Below are 26,626 nucleotides of genomic sequence, written 5' to 3' on the forward strand. Positions count from 1 at the left end.
TTTATTAAAATATTCTATCTCAAAAGATAATTACTAAAGAGTGAAAAAAGAAAGAATCAAAGTAGTATATAGAGATAGACAGTAGAACTTGAACACCCCTTCTCTAAAATTACAATATCATTTTTAAAATGAACAAAGGGTCAACGCGCCCTCTGAACTTGTGACACGGGATCATCTAATTCAATTTATATTTTTTTGATCAACTAACCTCAAAACTCTTCATTTTTGGGTCAAATAACCCAATAATTTATATTTTTATTTCAAAAAATGAATTTAGGATAATTATATCGCAACAATTAAGGAAATATCTAATTACATTTTTGCATCTCTCACATCCGATTTGTATTTTACGCATTTTAAAAATACAATTATGGGGTTATTTGACCCAATAATGAAAAATTTTGGGATTAGTTGCTCAAAAAAGTATAAATTGGGTTAGATGACCCCTTGTTACAAGTTCAAGGGGCGTGTTGACCCTTTGTTCTTTTTAAAATTATCATTTATGCTAATTATTTATTTTTACACTTTCACATAATCAATAACATACTTATATAATTGAAAGAATTAACAAGACTTCTCATGAATTTTCGAATTGATTAAATTACCAATTTATTTATTTTTTATAATTAAAATTATTATTAAAAAATAATTCTCTTACATATTTAATTTATAAACTACCTAAACCACCTATTTGTTTATTTTTAATCATTAAAATTATAATTAATATATTATTTTCTTAATTTTTAATTTTAAATAAACTATCTACAATAGCTCTCATTTAATGTCACAAATTTTCGAGTTTAATAAAACTATCTATTTATTTATTTATCATAATAAAAATTATTATTAATCAATTATTTGAAAATTCCAATTCCAATTAATTATCTATAATATCTATCATGTATTCTCAAGAGTTTTTATGTTGAAATAAATCACATAGTTATTTATTTTTATAATAAAAATATAATAAACAAATAATTTTTGTAATTGTTTAATTTGAATAACTACATATAATATCTCTCATTTAAACTTAAATAAACTACTTATTAAATTTTTATTTTTAACTTTTGTATTCTAATATTAAATCAAAATTTACTGGAAACTCAAATGAGAGATATTATATATAGTTTATTCAAATTAAACAGCTACAAAAATTATATAAAAATAGTATAAAAAAATAGTTGATTTATTTCAACTTGAAAACTCATGAGAATACATGAGGGATATATAGAATTATAGATAGTTTATTTGAATGAGATTTTAAAAGAATTATCTATTAATACTAATTTTTATTATAAACATAAATAAATAGGTAATATATTCAACTTGAAAACTTATGTGAGATATTATAGGAGGTTATTAAATTGAAATTTTAGGAGAATTATCTATTAATAGTAATTTTTATTATAAAAATAAATAAATATGTGGTTTATTTAACTTGAAAACTCATGAAAAGTCTATTTTGGTTCTCTAACTATATAACTATATAAATTTAAAAATAAATTAAAAATTATTTTGTTATACAGTAGACCCTCTGATAATTAATATACATGGTGGATTAAAAATTTATTAATTATTAGAATTATTAATTTATTGAATACTTTATAAGACGTAATATTTAAATTGGTTTCCTAAAATTTTATTAATTATTAGAATTATTAATTTATAAAGTATTAATTATCAGAGGGTTTACTGTACAGTAAAAATAAAATAAATTTATTCTAAACAAAATAATTGTTAATTTTTTTTGAAGATTTAGGAGGTTGAAAAAAATTAGTTTTTTAGAAATCTTTGTTTAGGTAAATGAATTAGTAACACATGAGCGATCCTTAAAATTTGAAAAATCGAATGCTAATTTATTAGAACATCTCCACTGATTTTTTATAATAAAAATATTTTTTTTAAATAAAGAGTATCTTTTATATAGAGAATATATTTTTAGATTTTATTCAATAGAGTCTCTAATTTATAACTATTTTTCTTTATCTAAAAATATTAAATAATATAAATTAATTAATCAATTAATTTATTCTCTTTTTTCAATTTTATTTTTCATATTAGATAAATAAAAAATCATATTATCAAAAATTAACTAACCATATCATTTTAGATTTGAAATAATACTTAAGAGATACAAATTAGAGAGTGCAATTTGACTCTTCACATTTAGAGAATCAAATACACTCTCTACTCTAAATTTATAATATGTAGAGTCATTGAAATTTTAATTTGTCTTCAAATTTTTTATCTTTTAAAGAATTTACTGAAGATACTCTTATTAAAATAAAAGTGAAAGATATATACTTTAACTCTCGATTATCCCATGCAAATAAAATCAAATTATTTTTTTACTATCAATTGTGTAATATATATTTTACTATTTTTTGAATATTCTATTTTTATAAACAATTACTTTATACTCGTGCATCATTTGCATGAATGTACTTTTGAAACAATTTTTTATGGTATAAAATCTTAGTATAATTTAAAACACACAAAGTGAAGATGATCAAATTATAGAATGAAGTTTAAAATCTTGGAATTTATTAATTAACCCTCTAGTGCACCTTCTAGATGACAAGTATTAAACCGTTACATTTCTAATTGGATCACTACTCCCATTTTAAAAATTAAAAGCAAACATAAAATCTCTCTTCATACAACTTAAAAGGAAAATTTAATTACTTGTTACTCCATTGCATATTTGTGTTATTTTATCATTTATTTATAGTATTATATGCCATTACAAGTTAACAATTCAATGTTTTGTTTTAAGAGTAGTCTAGACTTTTTCTTGATTTTACTAGAAAATGTACGTGAACTTATTTAAAGATCATTCGATTAGTAAATGTCATGGTGTAGCTGAAAGATTTGATTATATCAAACACAATAAAATGTAGGTGACAATGGAGTTTTCTAGCTACGATTAGTTAAAAATGGAAATTATTTGGTGATCACTATCATTTTCTAGTTGGTAGCTTCGGCAGGTAATCAAAATAATGCCACCGCCCAATGAGTATCTCATAAGAAATTACTAGGCTTTTCTTCTTGATTATGACCCCGAAATTTTTTAAGATAGACTCGGTCACATTATCTATGGACTAAATCTATTATATGACACGTCACTAAAATAATTACAATTTTATAGTATTATTATTTAAATGTGTAAATAAGTAATAAATAAATTGAGAAATTCTTAGGTATACTCAGTTTATCACGTCATCTATGGATTAACCTATCATATTATGACACGTCATTAAAAAATGGCACTATCGTAATTTTTTTTATTACTTATTTACACTTTTAAATAGTAAATTACGATAGTGCCATTATATTATTTTAATGACGTGTCATAATGCGATAGGTTTAGTTCACGGATGACGTGATGGATTGAGTTTACTTAAGAATTTCTCAAACAAATTTATAAAATTTCTATTATTTTAATGACGTGTCATTATGTGATAAGTTTAGTTCATGGATAATGTGGTGGACCGAGTCTATTTAAAAAAATTTCAATAAATCTTAATAGCAATATAGTAGTATTAGCTTTACTTCATGTATGATACACGTGACCATCAATATTTTAGAAAAATACTATATGAGTTTAATCTTTTTTAAAAGTTTATTTATAAAAATATTTTAAATTTTAAGAAATTATGCCAGTTGCTTTATTCTTCTTATTAGTTGTATTGGTGATATATAGGGCTGTATAAAAATAAAATAAAAAAATCAAACTAAGTACATTTGACTATATTTAATATTTTTTTGATAATTATTATATATTTGTATACTGATCTATTATTTGAATGATGATTTAATTTTAAAATAAATAATCAAAACAAAGCAAACCAAATTTGTTATTTTGCTTATCTATTTGATTTGATTTTGGTTTGACAAATTAACATAAAAATATGATTGATTTGAATTAAAATATTAAAATTAAATTAGCCAAATCAAACCAAGCACACCACTAATTTGTGATAATTTAGGGCAGTTAAAATTAGTCTACTATATCTTTTAGTTTCTTCATTAACAACTGATAGGTTTATATTATTTCTGGAACAATAAAATGTTTATTTTATAATACCAACTTGGACTTAAAGATAAAAAAAAAATAGTTTCATGATTTTAAATAGAAGCATTATAATTTTTCAATTTTAAGTTATTTTATACTTTTAAATTTAAAAAATGAGATCAAGCCGACATAATTTTAGAGTGTAAAATGATCCAAATTCGACAAGTAGTAGGGTTTTTTTAATCCAAAAGTACGACATTTTTTAATTTCAAATTATAAAGATGAAATGAAGTTTTATTGATTTTGTAAAACTTAATTTCTAAGAACAAAACTACCAAGATAAATCTTTAAGTTTGTTCAAATGAATTAAGAGCTGTAAATGGGTGATTTTTTTGTAGAAATTTTTTAAAGTCCTGAAATTTAGTAAAATCAATCACAAATTAAGTCAGCCAATATATTTAAAAATTTGGAGGGAGTCATTTCCGGCTTATATATAAGGGAGGTCTTTCTCACATGGATTTGGGACTTAAAAAGTATCCAATTTTGTAAATGGATTAAAAGTCAAATCCTTTTTGATTTATCACATATGCATCATCCGTTCGACCGATTTAAGTTGGTTGGTTTGATTCAAGCACTAATTTAATATTTTTTTATTTATCAAATGTTTTTTTAATTCATAACGGTCAACAATTAAAATATTCTTTGATTTACGTTTTGTGTGTTGTCAACAGATTCATTGTCACGATTTTAATTCCTAAAAACATTTTTGTAATTTATTCTATTACCTTTTGAGCTACTCTATAAATAATGGTCCTCCTCATTTGCAATTCACATCGAAAAACAGAGCTCTCTCTCCGAATTAAAGACACAACAAATTCTTTGTGTTATACAAACTGTTCTTGAGCAATTATGACCGAGTGTAAAAGGTGTTATATCACTGCACAGTAATAATAATAATTTTGGTTGTTTTATTCTAAAAACAACGTTGTTGATCATGAGATTTGCACTTCCAAACTGAATCACAAAACGTCTAAAAGAAAGTAACATACTCCACGACTCAGTTTTTATTTTTCTTCTATAAGCGTAGTAAAATTTCGTGACACAGGCATGCACTAAAGTCTTAAGATTTAAAGATGTGGACCCTTCATTTCTAACGCATTGATTAATTAGTTACCTTTTTATATATAAATAAGTAATTGGTTACTTTTTTCTGTTTTTTTAAGAATAATTGGTTACTTCTTAAATCTATAAAAATCGTCCGACTCTAATTTCAATTCTGTTTCTTGCAATTTTTTATTAATAAATCTTTTTGTGTTAAATTAATCAAAATCTAAAAATAAATCTTTTTGTGTTAAATCAATCAAAATCTAAAAATAAATTTCTCTCTTTTGCTCGGTTTCAAGTAAGTTTTTATGATTAAGTTGACATTTAAAAAATTGGATAAATAACACCAATGATGTATGCATTTTTTCAAAATTTTCTATTTTAATATCTAAACTTTTTTTCCATATAACTGTTTTACCTTTATAAAAATGTATCAATGAGTATTTTCATTCATTTTATAATCACTGGACTATTAACAAGTCCAAAAATTATTTTAAATTTACTGATATAATTTATCATTTTAATTAAATATATATATAAGTGTATAACTGCCCACACAAGCATTACTTTTTATTAATATGTGAGATAATTTTAAATAAAAATAGGAATTATTTTTATCTTTTAATACATCAGTGATCGAAAATAGCTAAACACACTTCTTTGATATATTTTTAAAATATTAAAACACCGATATGCAAGAAATTAAAAAATCAGATTTCAAAATAAAAACTTTGAAAAATTTCAGACATTACTTATATATTTTTTCCTTAGAAATTTAAGGTAGAAAACATTTAAGTTCATTTTGTATGTTAAAAAAAAAGATTGTTTATTTTTATTCATAAATTTTATATTTTAGTTGTTCATATTTTCAACTTATAAATAGTTTGTCAACTCATAAATAATTATTGATTTGTCTAAATTTATATATTTATTATGTTTAAACACATTTAGAATCTGTGATAGGCCCTCATCTGCATTTAGAAATTATAGCTTCATAACTTCTAAATGAAGAACCAAATTCAAGATTTTCCCATTTTTCAGTCTGTAGATATTAACACTAGATTTTATTGGTGTATATAAAAAAAAGAATTTATAAAAATGGGAAAATCTTGTTATCAGGAGAGAGTGAATATGTGGGGCCGGCGGACCCCCCAGAAGTGGCATCCAGCTCAATTGTCGGAAATTCTTAAGATCTCCGACCTGCTATCCGATTCATTCCTTACTGGTCCACCGTCTTTTTTTATATTGTAGGCCCCATCCCATTTCTTGTCAGCTTGTACGGAAAAATATGTGTAGACCTAAGACCGACGTGGAAGTCTCTCGAGCATGGGACCCAGGCTCTTACCGTGCACCCTATTGCATACACTCATTTACTACTATTGCTTCTCCCAGTCACCGTCAAAAGGCTTAGCTGGATATTGTCTCTTGCTGTAGTCCTGGTGATCCATTTCGAGAAACTTCTAATACCGTATAACTACCCATTTCTATTTCTCTTAGCCATACGTGTGTGTGTCGATTTCATTTTGATACGTACGTTTGTGAATGTATGGTAGTTCTTTTAACACAATATTTTATTGCATTGCGCACAAACATTAGATAGTGATAGATGTAGAAGATGTGTTTGTCCCGTCTAAATTTTTTTAGGTGGATTTAATCTAAAACATCATTCGTAAAATGAACCAATTATTTTGAGCACGTTATTAAAATGATAGTATTATATGTGGATCTTTTTACGTTTTTAGTGATGTGTTTTAAGATGTTAATTTAACTCGGTGTTATCTAAAAATTTATCTTAAGTTGTCAGTTTGTTGTAGTATATATAAATAGATTAAACACCATTTTCTCTCGAACTAGCTAGCTTTTGAAAATTAAATATATCAAAGTCTATTGAATATGGTATCATAGTTGAGGTTGGAAATTAATATTATTAAAGTTGTTTTTGTCCTGTATTGTTTAGTTATCGGTTAATTGTTGTGCATGTAAGTGGATTAGTCTCTTTTTTCTCTTAAACTAGCTTTTCGAACATTAGTTTTATCACCAATAGAGACATTGTAATTCGATATTAGAGTCTGAAGTTCAATTCTCCCGCACATTATGTTTTAAAAAAAGTTTTAGTTAGTACTTAATTTGTTCCATAATTATCATCTGAATCTTTCTCGTGATGACCTATGCATGGTGATGCATATTATGCTTTTGTTTACTATCTCAAGGTTATAATTTCACATTCTCTCATGGTAAGATTTTCAATTTTCTCATAGTACTCTATTTTGATGTGTTTTATGGCTTTTCCCATATTATCAGCTTCAAGCTATGTTATGCTTGTTTGCTTGGATTATACTATGGCTTCCTATGTGCATATTATCCTATGTGCATATTCAACATGGCATTACTTATTATCATTAATTTTCAAGAAAAAATTCAGTATCTCGTGTTATTTTTATTATAAGTGAGTCCATATTTGTGTAAAACAAATTACTGTAATTTTTTGATAAATCTATAGAAAATTATTAAAAAATGAATAACTAGCATAAACATTTCATAGACAATTTCATTAAATGTTTTGTGATTTTTCTTTAATCTAATTTATCATACAATTAAATTAAAAGACTAAACAAATTTAACCAATTGGTTAAAACTTATTATAATCTGAACCCAAACCAAGCCATAGATCTCCCAAAATATATCTACAGGTTTCCTCTGAAATTTTCCAATAAGAGATAAGGACATCACTTGCCCTCGATAAGAGGCGATATACGCCTCAGTTCCATTATGCACAAATATTGGACATCGTGGTAACTTCCCCACAAGCTGTAAGGCCTTTCGATACAATCAAATAGAAAGCCCCAAGGGCGCCAATTGTCTTGATCCTGAGATATCATTGAGAAATAGAAATCTGTGTTATCAAAAGATTTCCTGCGATTATTTCTAATATGGAATGAGTCAATCATGCACTTTGATATCTTATTTAACAAAAATGGTGATATTGTTCCTCCATTAATTAAAAATTTCGATTTTTGAGAATTAAGGCCTCGTTCTGACCAATAAGTCACATTCTTCCTCCACGACATGAATATAACCGTGCTTCCGAGGATTATAAACACCTCTCGGCTGATGTTAAGGAGGATAATATATTTTTTAGACCCAATCAATTATTTACATTCGTTATCTATACTAAAGAATCTGACCGTCTTAAGTATTGGAGCGGGTATCATACATCACCAGCGTGAGACTCTTTGAACTTTTATGTAACTTGTGCTGGAAATTATCTGAGCGACCTCGCGGATTTTCTACTTGTCTCAACAAGCATAAAATTCATCTTTTTTATTACTGTGTTGATATAATTGTCACATAACATGAAATTGTTAGAATAAACTTACAACCTTTTTTATTCGTGATATAGTTATTAATTTGGTAAAAATTTTAAATATGTTAATTTGTTTTGCTTTATAGTACATTGAAAATAGATTTGTATAAAGTCTGAAGTGCACTCCAGAGCAATTTGTCATTTCGAGAATAAAACATGCATATAATGTTGAGCTTGGTCAGTACAATTGTTTATTCTAATGACTAAACACTAACCATTCCTAAAAAAATTGTTCGGTCTTTTACAGATTGTTGGCCATAGCAATTCAACCTAAATAATCATGCATTGGTTGGATGTAGATGTCGTGCACGTAGGCCACTATAACACGTGTCAACTTTAATCCCAGTCTTAATTTCTTCATGATGCTGCCCAGCTAGTGCTTCATACTCATTCCCGACTTTCACCTTCCATTTATGACAGCCAAAATCCCTCCAAGATTTATGGTTCAGCAATTATAAGGAAGGTGTCGGGGCAGGTGTCCTCTTCTTATTTGCCCTAAAACGTACGAGAAATCTGTAATGCGGCAATTTTTTCCTGTTTTAGAGATGGTTCGGTTGTATGAATGTGCAGAGTTTCTGCAATGTATATTTGATGAGGTGGGTTTTGATTGGACTAGTAGAAACTATGGCTAACCAGGGAAGTTTCGACACGATACAGATTTTTTTCCCACTGTCTGTGATTCTATATTGTGCTTTCCTAAAAGCCAAGAATGTTTACCAACAGCGACTGGTCCAAGTAATAAGCGGTTTGATATCGCTTAATTAAAGTCTCGAGTTCGAGTCTTATGAATGCTGGAAATCCCCGCTGGCAGATTCATTCAGTATGCCAGGTGCGCGATGCGGGTCGGATCCGATTAGTCAGGGTAAAACTCTGGAAACCGGATGAGCAACCATAAAAAAGGCCAAGAACGTTTGAATATATATATTATGATGACATGTTTATGTAAATGCATGCATTATTGTTTGGTACTAAATAAGTACGTTTCTTTCTCCTGACAGTTAATGATTTTGGCTTTGAACTTTTTAAGTTTACAATTAATGAATTGATAATTATGTATAATTGACTGGTAAGTCCAAATTAGCGTAAGATTTTAATGCATGAAATGGGTAGGGCATCATAAGATTCATACCTTGAAGATGAGCAAATTCAATATTACGTGCATGAATCAAATTGAACAAGCTACATCTGCAAAAGTTACAGCTCAATTGCTAGCTAGGCTACATATGATGCATTCTGTTTAAATTTTCAATTGAAATAAGTCATAATAATACAAAAAGCCAAAAAATTCTAACTTTTGAAAATCTATACAAATATTTTAATATCCTAATTTGATAAATTCGCTGTAAATCTATATAAATTTCCAAAATTTATTTAATTATATCTACAAGACAACTTGAATGTATAATTAAAAAAAAAATCGTTATTTGGGTCCTCGTCGGTTGTCACATGATTCAGATAAATTAATTTAAAAAAAATACTATATCGATTTTGGAATTGGATAAATCTTCAGCAAATTAGCCAAATCGGGATAAATTTACAACTTTTAAAAAAATTGAATTTTTTTTTTCAAAAAATTAAAAACTTTGCGTTTTTAATACCATGTGACCTTTAAATAGTTTCCCATTAACTATTTCTTTTCAAATTTTTTTAATTAACTTGAACTACAACAAAATCAACCGATTACAAATAAAATTTTCATAAAACCGATCAATAAAAACCCGAGGCTGCGAGGCATATGCTTAACAATTCTTCATCTTAAAAAACATAGACTCTTAATTAAGAGATTGATGGAGAAGATCATATATATATACATACTTAATATCACTAACTAAAATTCATGGCCTACAATTGCATACCTATTATTTGGTTATTGGATTTTGATATTTTGATATTTTGTTGATTCATATTCTTTGCAGTCAAGTTTTTCAACTTAAAAACAAAAGATACCGTTGGATTAAAGTGAGAGGCAAAAGATAAAAAAATGGGTTCTTCTTTTTGACAATTTCCAAACTTGTAGTATTTTTCTTTCCTTTTTCTTTTCCAATATGCTCATCTTCTCATAATATCGACTCATTTCATTGTACACCCTCCTTTTACCACCAATTTTCATTTACCTAGAATGCAAAAGTGATGAAGAAAGTAGTGGCCAGTAACCAAAAAATTGCCTTTTCAAAAATCTTACTTAATTGGAATATCTAGCTTAATTAATCACTCAAAAGATTATTAGTAACTATATTATAGTGAATCTTGTTTAATTAAAAATTGCTTGAATGTGGGTCTTGGTTCGGCACTTAGGGTTTTATTATTCGCCGCCCTTAATTACTTGACACCGCCCATAAAAAAATATAATTTTGCCCTTCTTAAAAAATAAACTTTCAATCACATTCGAATACGTCGATTAAAATTACGGATAACGATTACAATTCGTCGGGTAACGAATATCGACTTTCCGCAACAAGTTTTTCCGGCTTTTTCAACGCAAAATCAGTTTTTTTTTGTTTTTTTATTAACTCCCCACCTGGGCCGACGGCACATGGGGGCGTCGGCCCAGATGGGGAGACGTCCCTGAAGGACGTCTCTCCATTTTGACGTCTTTTTTCCGGGCTGACATCCCCGGTCGGCGTCAGCCCGGAGGACGGACGCCGCCCGACGACGTCAGCCCGGAGCCGCCGGCGACGTCCGACCTCCGCGCTGACGCGATCTGGGGACGTCCGCCCGAATTATTTTTTTAAACAAAAATAAAAAACATCAATACGATAAAAAAAATTAAAATCGAATGTTCACCGGCGGATAATCGAGACGATTGAATTAATAAAAAAAATAAAAAAAAATTATCAAATTGAAACGAATTTGTAAATTTCAAAAAGTTTAGATTTTTTAAAGGCTAATCCCCTGAAAAACCCCCCACCTTTCAACCCCCTTCGTTTGCACCCTCAACTTTCAAAATCTCCAATTTTACCCAAATTCTCACCTTCCATTTTCAATTGCACCCTAAAAGTATTAAATTAGCCCTTTTGTACTATAAAAAAGTTCAAATTGATAATTTATATTTTAATTCATATTCTAAATAGTCCTCAATGTTTAAATTTCAACAATAAAACCATATTTCTTAAATTTTTAAAAGTTAATTTTTTTATATAAAATAAAAATCAATTAAAAATATCATTAAATATGGTTTTGTTGTTGAAATTTAAACATTAGGGACTATTTAGAACATGAATTAAAATATAAAGTATCGATTTTAAATTTTTTTTAGTGACAAAAGCCCAATTTAATACTTTTAGGGTGCAATTGAAAATGGAAGGTGATAATTTAGGTAAAATTGGAGATTTTAAAAGGTGAGGGTGCAAAAGAAGGGGATCGAAAGGTGTGAGGTTTTTCGGGGGTTAAGTCTTTTTTAAAACAGACCTTATATTTCTGACACCACTAAACCAAAAAGAAAGGAAAATATTTTATATGGTTGAGGTCCAATCTTGAATTAACATAGCTATGCAATCATCTCACTGTGTCCCCAAAGAAGATCAAGTTAGGACCTACATTGAACATTATATCCCCAAAAAAGTCCATTAAAAAAATGTCCAGCTGGAGAGTATCAGGTAAAGCGAGTGAATTATTGAGTTATAGTGATGAGAGGTAAATGAAATGGGAATCTAACTTCATTATTCATTGTTTCATCATTTCTCCCATGTTCCAGACCACCACTTCTCTTACCCTTTTCCCACTATTTTATACCTACCATTCACTGCTGTGGCCTCATCCTCAAAGTTCCATTTTTCTTTTCTTATCAATAATTTTCTCTGCGATTAATGGCGGAATCAGAAAATAATTAATAAATCAAGCGATTATTGGATATATAGGTTTCTAAATCCGTTTAAATCAACAATTCTCTTATTTAGCTTTTGATAATGTCACACAGGAGAACAATCCCAACCACCTGAAAAGCCATTAAGTTCACAATATTCAGGTCGGTTTAAACATGTCTAACTAAGCAAGTCCAACAAAAAAAAAAGCTTAATGTCTTAAAAAAATCCGACCTTCTAACCCTTTTTCGATCCTACTCTGGCGTTGAAAACTTGTCAATTTTATCCTATTTCGCATTTTATCGTTTCAATTGTACCCCAATTTTTTAATTTTTGCTAATTTTTTTATTTAAATGATGAAATCATTCAATTAACCATGTTTAAAGATAAAATTAAATTTATTTTCATTCAAAAAATTACAAATAAGTCCTTTATTTTTAAAAACTAACTAAAACCATAATCAAATTAAAACTAATTTAATTTTTTAATTAATTTAACTAAATCTAAATAAATTTTAAACATGTACAATTAATATATGCTATACATGGAGAACATTTTTAAATTTTTTCCAAATAACGTCAATTTAATATTTCGGGGTACAATTGAAACGATAAAATACAAAATAGGGTAAAATTGACAAGTTTTCAGCGTCAGGGTAGGATTGAAAATGGACTAAAAGGTTGGTTTTTTTTTCTCAAGATATTAGGCATAAAAAAATGGGTACTTATGCTGAATTGAGCATCAGAATGAACGGCCGGAAACTCTTTTTGGCGTTCTTTCTGGCCTCATCTCATATTCTTTTTGTTTCAGACTATTTAACGTCAGCATAGAATTTCGGGACCTTGGTGATTTGTCGGAATTTTTTTTGACAAATAAATTCAGATTTTGACATATTTGAAATTCTATTAAATAATTTTATGTTTTTCCAATTTTGTTTCTTTTTCTGTAATTAAGGGCTAATAATCACCCATGGCCCCTTAACTTTGGGGGTACGGGCGCTAAACCCCCTGATGTTTAAAAACGGGCGCTAAACCCCCTGATCTTTGTGGCAGCGCTCACAAAAACCCTTTTGGAAAAAATACCCCTGGAGCCGTCTTTTGTTTGGCGGCTGTCTTTTAAAACAGAAAAGAAAAATTGACAACACCAAGTGTCAGATGACATGTCATCAAAAGACAAAAAAATTAAAAATACCCAAAACACCCCTAAATACCCCTAAACCCAACCCAAAAAAAACCCAACCTAACTCAATTTAATTCAAACCATTTGGTCAATCCTCCACCAGTGACCCGACCACAGCCACCACCACCGCCGCCGCCGGAAAATTTTCCGGTCATCTTCTCCGATTCGAAGATGACCGGAAAATTTTCCGGTCATCACCGGATCTGTTCCTCACTGAGGAACAGATCCGTCGGCGTCTGTTCCTCACTGAGGAATAGACGACGAGGAACAGATGAGGAACAGATCTGTTCCTCACTGAGGAACAAATCCGGTGATGACCGGAATATTTTCCGGTCATCTTCGAATCGGAGAAGATGGCCGGAAAATTTTCCGGCAGTGATCGGATGGCCGGGTAGGGATATTGGTCGGGTTAGTTGCTGGGTTAATTCATTAGATTAGATTTAGTTGATTTATTTTTTTTGTCTTTTTCTAAATTAAATTAGGGGTATTTTGGGTGTTTGAAATTTTTAAGGTATATTTCTGACGTGTCAGATGATATGATAGTGTCAATTTTTTTTTTTAAGAATGACAATTGACTGAAAAAACGGCGCCAGAGGTATTTTCGTCATATTTGGAGCAAAATGGCTTTTATGAGCGCCGCCACAAAAATCAGGGGGTTTAGCGCCCGTTTTTAAACATCAGGGGATTTAGCGCCCGTACCCCCAAAGTTAAGGGGCCATGAGTGATTATTACCCGTAATTAAGGGATTTGGATATTCGTATTTATGGTCATTTTTTTATTCTACTTATTACAGAAGACTACGGCCTCACTTGGTTGGGGGTAAGTTCATCAAGGAAGTCTAACTTTCCGAGAAATAACATTTTTTTCTCACTTGGTTCATTTTTACCAATCTATTTCCCGGAAAGTTAAGGGGTTGACTTCCCTTTAACTAGAGAAATAACTTCCCTAGCAAAATCTAGGTAAGTTCTACTTTCCTAATTAAATTAATTAAAATATTATTATATCCCTACATTTAATTAGCTAATTTAGTTATTGAGTGTAATATTGTCTTTAAATTTTAATTAATTAAAATTAAAATACAACTTCCCAGGAAGTTATTAAATGAAGCAAGTAATGAAAATATTAATTTCCTCCACACTAACTTCTTCAATAAGAATTGTATATTTTTGAACCAAGTAAGGCCTCCAATCGGCAATCGTGAACGATTCAATAATTTATCGATATTTATCCTTTTTACTTTAATCTCCGTTGTGTAAAAACACAAAATAAAAAGAAAGAAAATAGCTAGTGGTTGGAGAAAAGCGAAATGAGATAATTATGTCAGCTCCAACGCTTTCAATATGTAATACTGTCATAATTTCTAATAATAAATTTTATCCGTCAGAGTCTTTTGGCAAAATATTTATCTGAACCTAGATTGCAATGTAAAATTTTATTTATTAAATGAGTGTCATGTGGCATTATGGAGTGAAATTAACCAATCAATAAATATAATATTAATTGACGAAAAATTATACAACACAACACAATCGTTGCGCCATATTATTTGTATAATAAACTAATAGTGCGTTAACCATATAGAAAATTGAATGATAAAAAAAATAAGTAATAATTAAAAATTTCACTATCGCAAATGCTTATTGGTTTGTTGTAAAAATAGCATGGCACAGCAGTTGCATCATGCATGAAATAAACACTCTAATTAATAATATTTTTACTTAGAATCATATGCTCTTCAATGACCGGTTATAATATGGAATAACACCACATGTCGCACATTATATGGATGGTTCATAGTTTTGCTTAGCAAGTTAGGTTCACGTAAGAATTTCTCGTGTTAAAATTGCAAATTACTATAAATTTGATTTAACTTCATACTCATCTCTCAATTATAGGATTACCAATTCAAATTTGAGTTAAAACTTTAGGAATTCTATACATTGACTTTGGGTGAAATAATGCATATGCTATGCAGATTGATCATTGGTGATGATAGAAGAAGGTGCATACATATGGGGACAATTGAGGATTTGGATTTGAAACCCCCTCAAAACATTTGGCCACCACCACCCCCACCCTTTTTCTGTTCTAGTCAATTTCATCAATCTTTATAATTTGTCATTTTTTTAGCAATATTATAGTCTGGCATCCATTTACTCTATTTCTTTTTCCAGCCACGTCATTGTATTTTTGTTGACTTAAGATTAAATAAAGATGCAATATAAGAGATTCCTCTATAATTATTAAAGTTGTAAGATTTACAACATCCGTGATTATGTTGAAAACAATCGAGCCCTGCCTCAAAATATCTGTTCCTTCCTTTTCGGGCAGAATAAGTTGAGCAAGTAATTACCTTTACAACTGGGGTTGAAATCGAACCGGGCACTTCATGAGCGGTTTGATGTCAGCTTTAATAAGATTTTGTGTTTGTTTGGTCCGTTTAGATTTATAAAAAAATCAATTGTAAGCTAGCAAGTTCTCTCATCAAAATCCCACAAGCAAGCTTATTTATGAATAGGGTTTGCTTAGAACTCAAATGAATGACGTACGAGTTAAATTCGAGTCAAACTTGAATTTGATATATGTTTTAGGAGCAGATCTCAAGTTTCAGTCGTCAAATCTTGATCCCTCATCGAATTCAACCACCAAGGTGAAGCCGAACTTGAGCATTCTAAAACTCAACTGCGGTTCAATTACACTTATACATATCTTTTAAGCTCAATTAAACTCACATTCTTATAGTGGTAATATTAGAAACCAAGCACTGTTTTTAACCTTAGCCTAAATCTCCATTTGTCGAAGTTAACTTTTATATAATTTTGAGCCTTTAGTTTAACCTTCACCTTAGGTTTGCTTGATTTTAAAATGTGGAATTGCATGATGGCCCTTTGGGTTCCTCTCAACACCTTTGCTTGTATTATTTGAATCAAAATAGTTGGACTGTTCGAACAAAGGAACCACAGATTCTTTAACCCGGCTGTAACCAAACACGGACATCTAATAATACCTATAATTCTTGAGCTGGGCCAATCAATTCCAAAGCATAAGACTACGATAAACAGAATCAATGAATCCATTTGTGCAGATGAAATACAATCGTTGACCACATACACCCACACCACTCCACTACATGAAAACAAGATAATGAATATAATAGAAAGATATTATATTATTTATTAATCTTAAACTTAATGATAGAAGTACGGAATATATGGGATTAGAAAAGAAAAGAAACATGGAGCAATATATCATGGGCTAAATGAAATTTTTAATTTAGTCAACTAAGACTAATGTAAAACCCAAGGCAGTTTTCTGTAGCCATGGAAGCACAAGTTAGCATCATTTACTACTCCGAATCAAAAAAAAGCCCAAAAAAAGCAGGGGTCATAATTCTGCAGCCTTGCTAATTTTTCATCCAAAGTACCGTAAATAAAATTTGATCACATACAGTGTATACATATGGAGTATTGGAATTAAATAAAAAAAAAAAGAATTTTATGCCTTCTGTTCATATGAGTTCTCAAGGACTGGGACTCCTGGTCCATATATCAAGCGGCAGCGTTCGCTGAATGAACCAACCAGTCGAGAGACCACTTCCTTGAAGAACACAGATGCCACCTGTAACAAACCGTAATAAGAGAAATCAGGATGCTGACTGTCAATATAATTTTCAAATTCCAAATCTACCACACTTTTTTAGAGTCAAACAGTGAGCAGAAGCATAACTCTAAGCATGACAAGAAATGTATATGAAAACTTGTTGAAATCCAATCTGTGATTCTCAACAAGTTTCGAGAGTGCTTGTTTGCATGAACCATTTTGTTGTGACAGTTTCCATATGCCAACATTTTACAAAGACACAAGTCATCTGTTCTAAATCACATATTTTTAGTTTCATAAACACAAAATTTGTCATTCCAATAGATGATCTGACGAAGTTAAATAGAACTCAGCTCAGCACCAACTCAAATGTCAATAATATATACAGCTGAAAGGGTGCCTGGTATATCTGCTCATTCAGACAACTATGATAACCAACTAAGCAGAGTTCCCAGCATCAAAAGTGTTTCCTTACAAAAACCACAAGTCTATTGGTGTTGGATAAAGAGCTCTCAAAGGCCTTACACAAGTTTTGTTATGTATAATTTACTCGAAAGTAACGCGATTATGTAAGAAGTGCACGACATGCCCCCTAAATATGTTAACTGGATACTGGTAAATGTTATAAATGAATGAATGCAGTTTCAGAATAGTAGTATTATTTTGATTATTTTTAACATGTAAGACGTGTACACAAAAAGAGGTGTCTCTCAATATTTCACAGAAATAACTATGGGAGAAAAGGAAGTGACTGTCACCTGTCTGTAAAGTGGTGACTGGAACTTAAAATCCACCATAAAATGGAGGTCACAAGTTCCTGGGACGGGTCCCGGGTTGAACTCCCAAATGTTTATCAAATGATCAAAAAGAGTACTCTCTGATACTGTCGTCTGGAATCAATAAGCAACTTATTAACCAACAAGGAGGATAATATAAATTCAATAAACTTCAAATTATAACAGAAACACAACAATAATAGGTCCAGTATATTAGGAATTACATAAGTTGAAACTAAGCCAAGAGATTACGAAACTATAGCTGAAGGAAAGAGCCACAATTCATGTTAAAATAATCTAACTTTTTGGTTTGAACTCAAGTATCTCAAAAACAAGCTGTGAAAACATACATTATGGACTATTATTTGAATACATGCATCATTTAAAGTCAGACATTATGACTCATAAAAAGTACAGTGTTCTCCTATTCAATCAATTTAATTTGTCAGACAAGCATCCATAAAAGCTATCAAATACAAATGCTTCTTGATTACTCTACCAAAATGCTCATTTGATGAGATAATATTGTATCACACAACGCCTCATAATTGAACAATGAAGAACAAATGCATAGTTACCTTTACTGATTTAGGTCTCTGCAATTCAACATGAGAAACGTAACTCTCAACAAGAAATTTAAAACCGATCTCCAACTCAGCATCAAATGATCCATCAGGATAGTGTCTAATTATCTCAGAACGTTGACACCACGGAACAAATCCATGATAAAAATCAACAGCTGCAACCACATCATATAACTGCTCTGGAAAATAACTAAAATTTTAAAACATATTCATATCAGCTCCAGTTCTAAAAAATAATAAAAACAATAATAAATCATTATAATAAGGAATATAAAATAATTACCCTAGAACGAGTCTCTCTTCGTAAACTTTTGATAAAACACCGCCTTCTTCGCCATCTCCGCAACCGAGAAACTGTCTCCTCTGAGATTTATTATAATTACACAAGCCTCCTAATGTAGAGCTAAAATTGTGACTCCTAAAATCATTATCTCCATCAATCAATTCATGTACCGATGGTGTTGATATGTGAGCAATGCTACTGTAAGGTCGCATATGATTAAAATTAGAGGTCTGGTTCTTTGTCGATCTGATTAAACATTTAGCAGCGTTTCTATTCGTAATTAAGGAGCGGAGTGCTTTTGTGGTTGACATGAAAGGCGCCATTTTAGATTTTAAATTGAAGAATCAACAGCACTGTAAGCAGACAAACAAAATTAAAATTAAAAAACTGAAAATGAAACCCTAAAAAAATTGAAAAAGACGAGATGAAATTTAATAGTGTACCTTATTATTAACAAATAAACAAGGGAATCAGTGAAATTAGAGGTAAGGACGTAATTTGGAGAAATTGAATAGTATAAATTGTAGAGTCGAACTCGAAGATGTTTCGGAGATTTTACACTTTTCAATTTTTGTTTTTCTAGAATCGAAAGTGTAATACAAGAAGAAAAGAAAAGCGCGCTGAGGTTTCTGTTAATTTACGTCAGCGAACCACGTCGGTTTTTTCATTTGATGGGAGTCTTTTGAATTTTACCAGCTACTTTTGGCTGGACAATACAATTTTGAATTTTCATTCTTTTTTTTTGAGTTTTATTATAATTAAAACTTTTCTAATGACACTATTATTACTTGGCTAAGCTTGTCATTAAAAAAGTTTATTAATATATATTCCTAAGACTTTTTCTAATTTTATTTTTGTTGCAAATGGTTTAGCGGTATAATTTTCATTTATCAATTCCCAAATAATTGCAAGTGAGGGCCTAAGAGCATCCGTAGAATGTTTAAACTTTAAAGTTCAATAATTGATTAGAATTGGGCATTTTCCATTATGAGTCCTCAATACTTATTAAGTGGTTGGTGTGCACCAACCATTTTATAAGCCACTCACTCTTCTGTTTTATTTTTTATTAATAAAAATGTGGGATTTTTATTGGTTTATTTTTTAAGGTCTAACTATTGTGAAGATTGTATAATAAATCTGAATTTAATAAAAAACTGGCGTGGCATGGCTATCAAATTCAAAAACAGTCTAACGACTATGAATACTCTAAGCTAATGACTGCACCTTTCCGCACATTTCAGAGGTGTGAGACTTCTATATCCGTGACCTGTTATTTCGAGTAATTTAAAATTTTGTAGTCACTAATTTCTATTTCTTAAATAAAATCATAATTATCATTACCAAGCACTCCTTTCACGTTGTAATTTGCATCCTCGAATTGCTTTGGATATTTCATGTTGGACATGTTTACTTTCAAAATAGACGGCTGCTGCAAATCGCTTGCATTTAAAGTTAAGAATAATGTTATTGAATTAATAATTTTTATACTAATATTTTTATATCACGTGATATAATAAGTTTTCCTCAGAAAAAATTATCGAGAAATACATAATAAAGAAATTTGACATTTATCTAAATAATAGTATATTTTTTTAAAGAGATACTAACAATAAATCAATATCATATTAATTTAAATTAAATATTACTCCATAATACTAAAATAATCAAATAATTTTTTTCTCTACCACAATAATACTATCAAATAATTTTTTTCTCTTGGATGGCGGCCGATCACATAAAAATAAAACGGCCGGGATAAGTTCAAGAATTGTAAATCAAGATAAAAGATAAAGCAATGAGAATTACATGCTTCTGTTTCTATTTCTCAACTCTATTACTAGCTTAACTTCTTTGTTGTCGACCTACTACTAGATAATGCTTCATGGCCATCATAACTTTGTTACATACTGAATAAAATCAGCTCCACAAATAAAATATCTGATTTGCGACAAACATCTAAAAATAAAAGGAAAATATCTAATACAGCATACGACGGAACAATATTCCTAGTATTCCTAGTAGCAGCATCAAATAGATGGGAAGAATGTCTAATTTCGCAATCCTCCACATTCACCACAGTTTCTCCTCTCGAATTTCAATGAGCAAAGAAAGTTCACAGATTTGATTCTTGAGCGTCTTTCATAGGTAGCCAGATGGTCACGCGAGCGAGTCATCTCTTCCGACTTCAGTGTTTTTTTCAGCGGCGGGAGGCTTGCTATATGGGACCACCTGAATGAGTTACACACAACATATGAATTAACTGAGCAACATCGACAAATACGGACTGCTCCTACATATGTAGACTTGTAAATTACCTGATCATTAATTGAAGTACGAGATTTCTTAGTTTTTATTTTCTTTGAGTTCCATGTGCTGCTTGTCTTGCTACTGCTAATATTTTCATCCACAAAATTCTGATCTGAAACCTCTACAAGAACAAAATCAACGGTCATTTTCACATCAAAGTGAGGTAGCTTGAAACTCGCATTCAGACATTTTTACAGTTCGTCTAGAATCATATTACAAGTCCCTGGAGCATTTAAAAGAGCCCCTAATCATAGAACACTCACAGAAGTAAATGACCGCGATTACACCAAACTTGCATATCTCTTTAATGAAATTAATCAAAATATTCACACTTGCAAATCCAGAAACTCGGCAGCTTTTCATGCATATATTCTTTCAAGTCCCAATTGTTATAGAAATGGACCTACCATTCTCTCCTTATTTGCCTAAATTAACATCTTTCTCATTACAATGTTTATTAAATTTTCTTGGATAGCATATGAATACAATTACGCCTCTTAAAAATCATCCAGATAGATCAAATCAAATAATAAGAAAAGGAAAACAACTAACTTCGGATTTTGATTAGGTGACTATTCTTTTCTAAAATTTAATACAGCTAAAGTGAAATACTACAAAGGATATGATGAAAAACATAAGAAAAATATGATTAACAAAATTAAACATACACACATACGTGTATATATATATATATATATAAGAATTCAGTAATGAGAACTTGGTGAATAATAGCAGATTTGAGGGAGAAAAAAGAAGCACTGGTAACACATCAAAAAAAGTAGCAAGGGAAACATCAAACATATCAATGTTATTAACTAAGACTACCTGCAGTGCTGTCAACAGCGCCAGTTTGACAAGAATTGCGGCAACAGGTATAGGAGTGGTTTGAACAAGTTTCTATACCACTAGACACTGCCTTCTTCCCACTTGAATTGGTCGCTCGCTTATGCAATGTGCCCCTTTCTTGGACAGTGACATGGGGTTTTCTTGCAGACCTAAAGTGCTGAATCCACGGACTTCCTAGAATGTCTACATTTACTTGTGATTCAGGCTTTTGAAAGTTAACATTCTGCCAAGAACCACCTCGAAGAACCTTAAACTGGAAAAAATGAAATAAATAAGATAAACATAGACAGGAAATATGATCAAGATATACAAATTATATTTCTATATGCATGTACAACAAGAAGAAAAATTTCCAACCTGGCCGGATGGGGTACAAGTATTCGGGTGTACTTGCTGTTCTGGCATCTCCTTCTTCAATCGCAAATCAAGAAGATCCATAGAATTATATAACTGGTTAACAAATGACGCCTCCATGGATTTAAGGTACAGACGGTGCTTCTCATCTGTCCACTCTGTAGACAGAGACTCTGTGATCTGGGAATCCTGTATAGAGTTACAACTATGATCAGAATTAACATCATGGGGTAATCCAGTTCATAAATTTACAACTAGTGAAAGAAAACTATATACCATGGCTAGGCTATAAGCATTACTTACAATAACATAAATTCCACCAGGATTTTCACTCAACAGAAGAGGATTATGAACATTCAAAACAAGCTAGAAAGGGAAATTTAGTCGATAAGGTCACGAAAAAACTCGATCATCCAAAAGCTTCAATATGATCAAAAAAAGAACATGATCTTGTAATTTCTAGTTACATCACATAAACTGATCATCAGCTCAAGCAAATGGCATGTTTAGCTTCCTGTTGGTTCATATTTTTGAAAATTACTGTTTGATTTCAGTTTCCGAAACACTTTATCACTTTTTCTACAACTGATTCTTTAATTCTTTCTATGCATACCAAAACAAGTTGCGTAATCTTAATCCGAAGTTGTTAAACGGGAAATTAAGAACCGGTTACAATATTGTATCAAGTAACCCTAGATTAAGGCGGTTTAGTACGGGAAAACGACAAGTCGTTTCGTGAAACTCTTGAAGGAGTTAGAAAAACGCCATATGTGGATCATCAGGCAAAGCAAAATTAAAAAAAAAACGAAATTCGTGTTTCTATGTTACTCAGTACATTATATCTTCTAAAAAAAACTGTATGCAGCTGTTCTATTATCATCAATATTTCTCATAACATGAAAATAATAAAAAAAACTAAATATGTATATTCATAAAAATATCTAAAGAATCAGAAAAAAATATCTCACATGTTGAGCAGACTCGACTGAGTCGGCACCGCTTGAAATCGTCCGAGTTTCAGTTCTGCAACTATCCATTTTTCTATAATTTCACTATATAAAAAACTAAAAAGGTTAAGATGAGAATTTATATTGTTTAGAGAGAGAGAGAGAGAGAGAGAGAGAGAAAAGCGTTACTGAAAGGCAAGAAAAAGAAAATGATGATGTGAAGAAATAAAAGTGGTGTTTGGGGACAAAAGAGTTACAGTTGTCACCGCTTTTCGACGTGTCAAATGCCACGTCGTCAGATAAGAGGTGGAAGCCGAAATAAATATCTATTCGGTCTTTAGCAGATATTTTTCTGGAGTGCTCGAAAATATCTCTTGTCTTTGCTTGAAGTTCATGGCCGTGTAATTTTGTTAGCACCGAATAAAGGTCTATATTAACCCCTGCACTTGGAATCTAATATCAAAAAAGAAAATCTAAAAACCATTTACTAACAAATCCAAAGTTTTATAAATTTTAATTATTTAACATTATATTCTACTCGATAAAAACTAGGCTTTAGAATTTTTAATAATATAATGTTGAAATAATTTAAAAAAAAAAACAAATTTACCGAGTAAAATAAAGAAAAACAAATCACAAACTATATATGTTTTTTCATTTTAATCATGCAGTTTAAATTTAACAATTTGTTTAGCAGTCAATAAAAGATATACCATTCTCTCTATTTTATAATACTTGTTTGAAAAAAAAATTAGTTTATAATGCTTGTTGTTTTAAAATATCAAAAAAAAAATATTGCTATTTTTTCAAATTTAATCTCTATTAGTAGAACTAAAAATATAGTCAAATATAAAAATAGTAATATTTAATATGAATAATTTAGTAAACAAAATGCTTTATAATTCACCAGTTTGTACTACCTTCCATTTTTCTTTACTGAATTTGTTTGAGGACGAATCCAGTTGGGGTTCGTCCGATCTGATTTTATCTTCTCAAACAAATGTTTTAGTTCGTCTGAGAAGACGAACCCATATATGAGTTCGTCTTAACAAACATTCTCAATTTGTTTGAGAAGAGGCAGACGACGACGGGGGTGGTAGCAGCGGCGGCGGGAATTGGGGTGGCAGCGGTGGCCAGGGTTAATAAGTTTTAGGATTTATTTGTTTAGAATTTTAGGGGCATTTTTGGTATTTTATTTATTTAGAGCGTCTTAGTGACGTGTAAAATAATATGTAATGTATTTTTTATCCTTTTAGGTTCCATGTCATTGAATATTAACGACGTCAACCAAAAATTAGACGAAAGGAGTTTTTACTGATTGTCAACTAAAATTTAAGCTGTTTATAAGCAAAAAATAAAATTTAGGGACGCCAGTTGGGCGAAATTAAACGTATTCATTCTAGTTTTTTTTTGTTAATTTTAAATGAAACAAGAATGTACAGTTATAAATTTTATTGTTTGGTATCTGGTGATAAGCTTAGGGAGTAAAATGATTCTTTATTCCATCAGCATCGGTTGTTTTTACTATTTAAAAGGGGTTTGGTTCATCTTTTTGATAAAGTGTTTAGTTTTTGCTTTTTAAAAAGCTCTATTTAAGCGTTTGGTGAACTTTAAAAAAAACAGAATTTTTTGAACCTTCAATAGCTGATGTTGAAAAATCACCATTTTGAATTTTTTTAAAAACAGCTTATTGCTGTTTTAATATTTTTAATTATCTAGATAAAATTACCTCTACTAAAATATTTTTTTATAATATATAAAATTCTTTTCAATTACTTTGTCCATTTATATGTTATATAAAATAATTTTATTTATATTAGAGCATCTATAACTCAATAATTTTAAATAAATAATGTTATAAAAAATCACCAACTTTACACGTTTTCTCATTTTAATCACGTCGTTTAAAAATCGTCATTTTCATACACCAACTACCAATTTTTCTCAAATCCATACACCGTTCAAAAATCCGGTGAAAATTGCTCAATTGGCAACTGGATGATGACATGGCATAACAAATCGGATAGTGACACATTATCAATTTTCGTCGGATTTTGAGCGATGTATGAATCTGAGAAAAAATAGTTGTTGGTGTATGAAAATGATGATTTAAAACAGCGTGATTAAAATGAGAAAACGTGTAAAGTTGATGAATTTTTATGACATTAATTCTTTATTTAAAATTAGAAACACATTTAAATTAAATGTTGCTTTTTATAAAAAAAACATTTTTAGTAAATATAATATAATATAATATAATCTATTTATAATTTGATAAATAAAAATAAAAATTATACCTTTAAATTCATTTTATATAAAACAGTAAGTGCTAATTACATTTCAGCAAACACGCATACTCAATCAGTTACCAACTAACAATTATCAGCCATCAACAACAACTAACAACAAACAATTACTACAAAAAACAGCTGAACTAATTACATAGATAAATAATTAAGTGAGATTTGCTTCTTAGCTCTTCTTTCTCGCCTTTTTATTTCTAACTTTACATTGTTTTTGTCTTTCTTTTATTTTAGCCTCTAAGATATTTTTGTTAGTCAAAATCAATTAGACTTTAAATCGGATGAAGTCACAAAATAAAATTGTCATAATTTAATATTTTTCCATTTAAAAGAAAAAATAAAAAATTAAATCAATTATTATTTTCATAGAGATGATGAGACATGATCTATCATGTTCGATCAATTTACACCATTTATTAAACAATGTATAATTCAGATTAAAAGAGTGTAACATATATTAAGGTAATCTACATCATTTATCAAAAAATAAATTATACAGATTAAAAGAGTGTAAAATATATTAAGTTAATATTGATTAAACGTAATAGGTCATATTTAATCAACTTTAAAAGATACTAATCTGCTATTATCAGCTAGTTACTTAATTTTTTTTTTGATCCTAATATAAATTATTATTGAGAATATTGTCAATGGTGAGCCATATTAATTTTGTAATACACTCAGACAACGATGAAAAAAAATACTGAAATTGATAAAAGATAAATGAAGAAAAATAAATTATACTACTATACATCATAATTTGCAGATTAGTTAGCTACAATGTGGGGCAAAGACAATTGATTAGTTCAAAACATTTATCCTGTCCAAAATGAATCCAAAGTAATATGATTAGTTCAAAATGCAATATCATAGCCTAAATATGTTATGATAATCTAGCTGCCCAAAACTGTTCGGTGCTACCGAAATTTCTGATAAAGAGCAATATCAATACATCATGAATCGGGTAGGGATATTTACACTACCACTTATAATTATACTCCAATTTTAATTATAAATAATTATATTATTTTTTATTAAAAATTATTTATTTTTAAATATCGGCTTGATCATCTAAAAATATTGATCGAATCTTTTCGACTATATTCAAACTTTCAAAATCGTTAATTTAACCATAATTCTCTATTCATATTGGACTTTTTTCAC

The 26,626-nt window shown here is 29.7% G+C and overlaps 2 protein-coding genes across 2 annotated transcripts; both read right to left on the minus strand.

Annotated features, from left to right (window-relative positions):
- Nucleotides 1-16,708: 16,708 nt before the first annotated feature.
- Nucleotides 16,709-19,362, minus strand: LOC126666157 (uncharacterized). Its single transcript, XM_050359147.2, has 5 exons — nt 19,149-19,362; nt 18,706-19,058; nt 18,417-18,612; nt 17,821-17,952; nt 16,709-17,080 (listed from the first exon to the last, which is right to left on the minus strand). Exons 2-5 carry the CDS (start codon nt 19,026-19,028, stop codon nt 16,958-16,960), a joined length of 774 nt encoding a protein of 257 aa, XP_050215104.1. The 5' UTR covers nt 19,029-19,058; nt 19,149-19,362; the 3' UTR covers nt 16,709-16,957.
- Nucleotides 19,363-20,461: 1,099 nt separating this feature from the next.
- On the minus strand, nt 20,462-23,346 carry LOC126666052 (cold-regulated protein 27). Its single transcript, XM_050359009.2, has 5 exons — nt 23,181-23,346; nt 22,216-22,401; nt 21,838-22,111; nt 21,021-21,133; nt 20,462-20,934 (listed from the first exon to the last, which is right to left on the minus strand). Exons 1-5 carry the CDS (start codon nt 23,247-23,249, stop codon nt 20,863-20,865), a joined length of 714 nt encoding a protein of 237 aa, XP_050214966.1. The 5' UTR covers nt 23,250-23,346; the 3' UTR covers nt 20,462-20,862.
- Nucleotides 23,347-26,626: the final 3,280 nt, after the last annotated feature.

The sequence above is a fragment of the Mercurialis annua genome, linkage group LG1-X (genome assembly GCF_937616625.2).
Source record: "Mercurialis annua linkage group LG1-X, ddMerAnnu1.2, whole genome shotgun sequence".
Lineage (NCBI taxonomy): Eukaryota > Viridiplantae > Streptophyta > Magnoliopsida > Malpighiales > Euphorbiaceae > Mercurialis > Mercurialis annua.

Excerpts from the sequence above, each read along its gene's own strand:
- LOC126666052 (XM_050359009.2), bottom strand. The coding sequence starts at position 23,249 with ATGGATAGTTGCAGAACTGAAACTCGGACGATTTCAAGCGGTGCCGAC. Across the intron at positions 22,112-22,215 it reads CTTGTACCCCATCCGGCCAG|TTTAAGGTTCTTCGAGGTGG; the intron begins GTTGGAAATTTT and ends CATTTTTTCCAG. Across the intron at positions 21,134-21,837 it reads CGCTGTTGACAGCACTGCAG|AGGTTTCAGATCAGAATTTT; the intron begins GTAGTCTTAGTT and ends TTGTTCTTGTAG.
- LOC126666157 (XM_050359147.2), bottom strand. The coding sequence starts at position 19,028 with ATGGCGCCTTTCATGTCAACCACAAAAGCACTCCGCTCCTTAATTACG. Across the intron at positions 17,953-18,416 it reads AGAGACCTAAATCAGTAAAG|ACGACAGTATCAGAGAGTAC; the intron begins GTAACTATGCAT and ends TATTGATTCCAG. Across the intron at positions 17,081-17,820 it reads AGTCACCACTTTACAGACAG|GTGGCATCTGTGTTCTTCAA; the intron begins GTGACAGTCACT and ends GGTTTGTTACAG.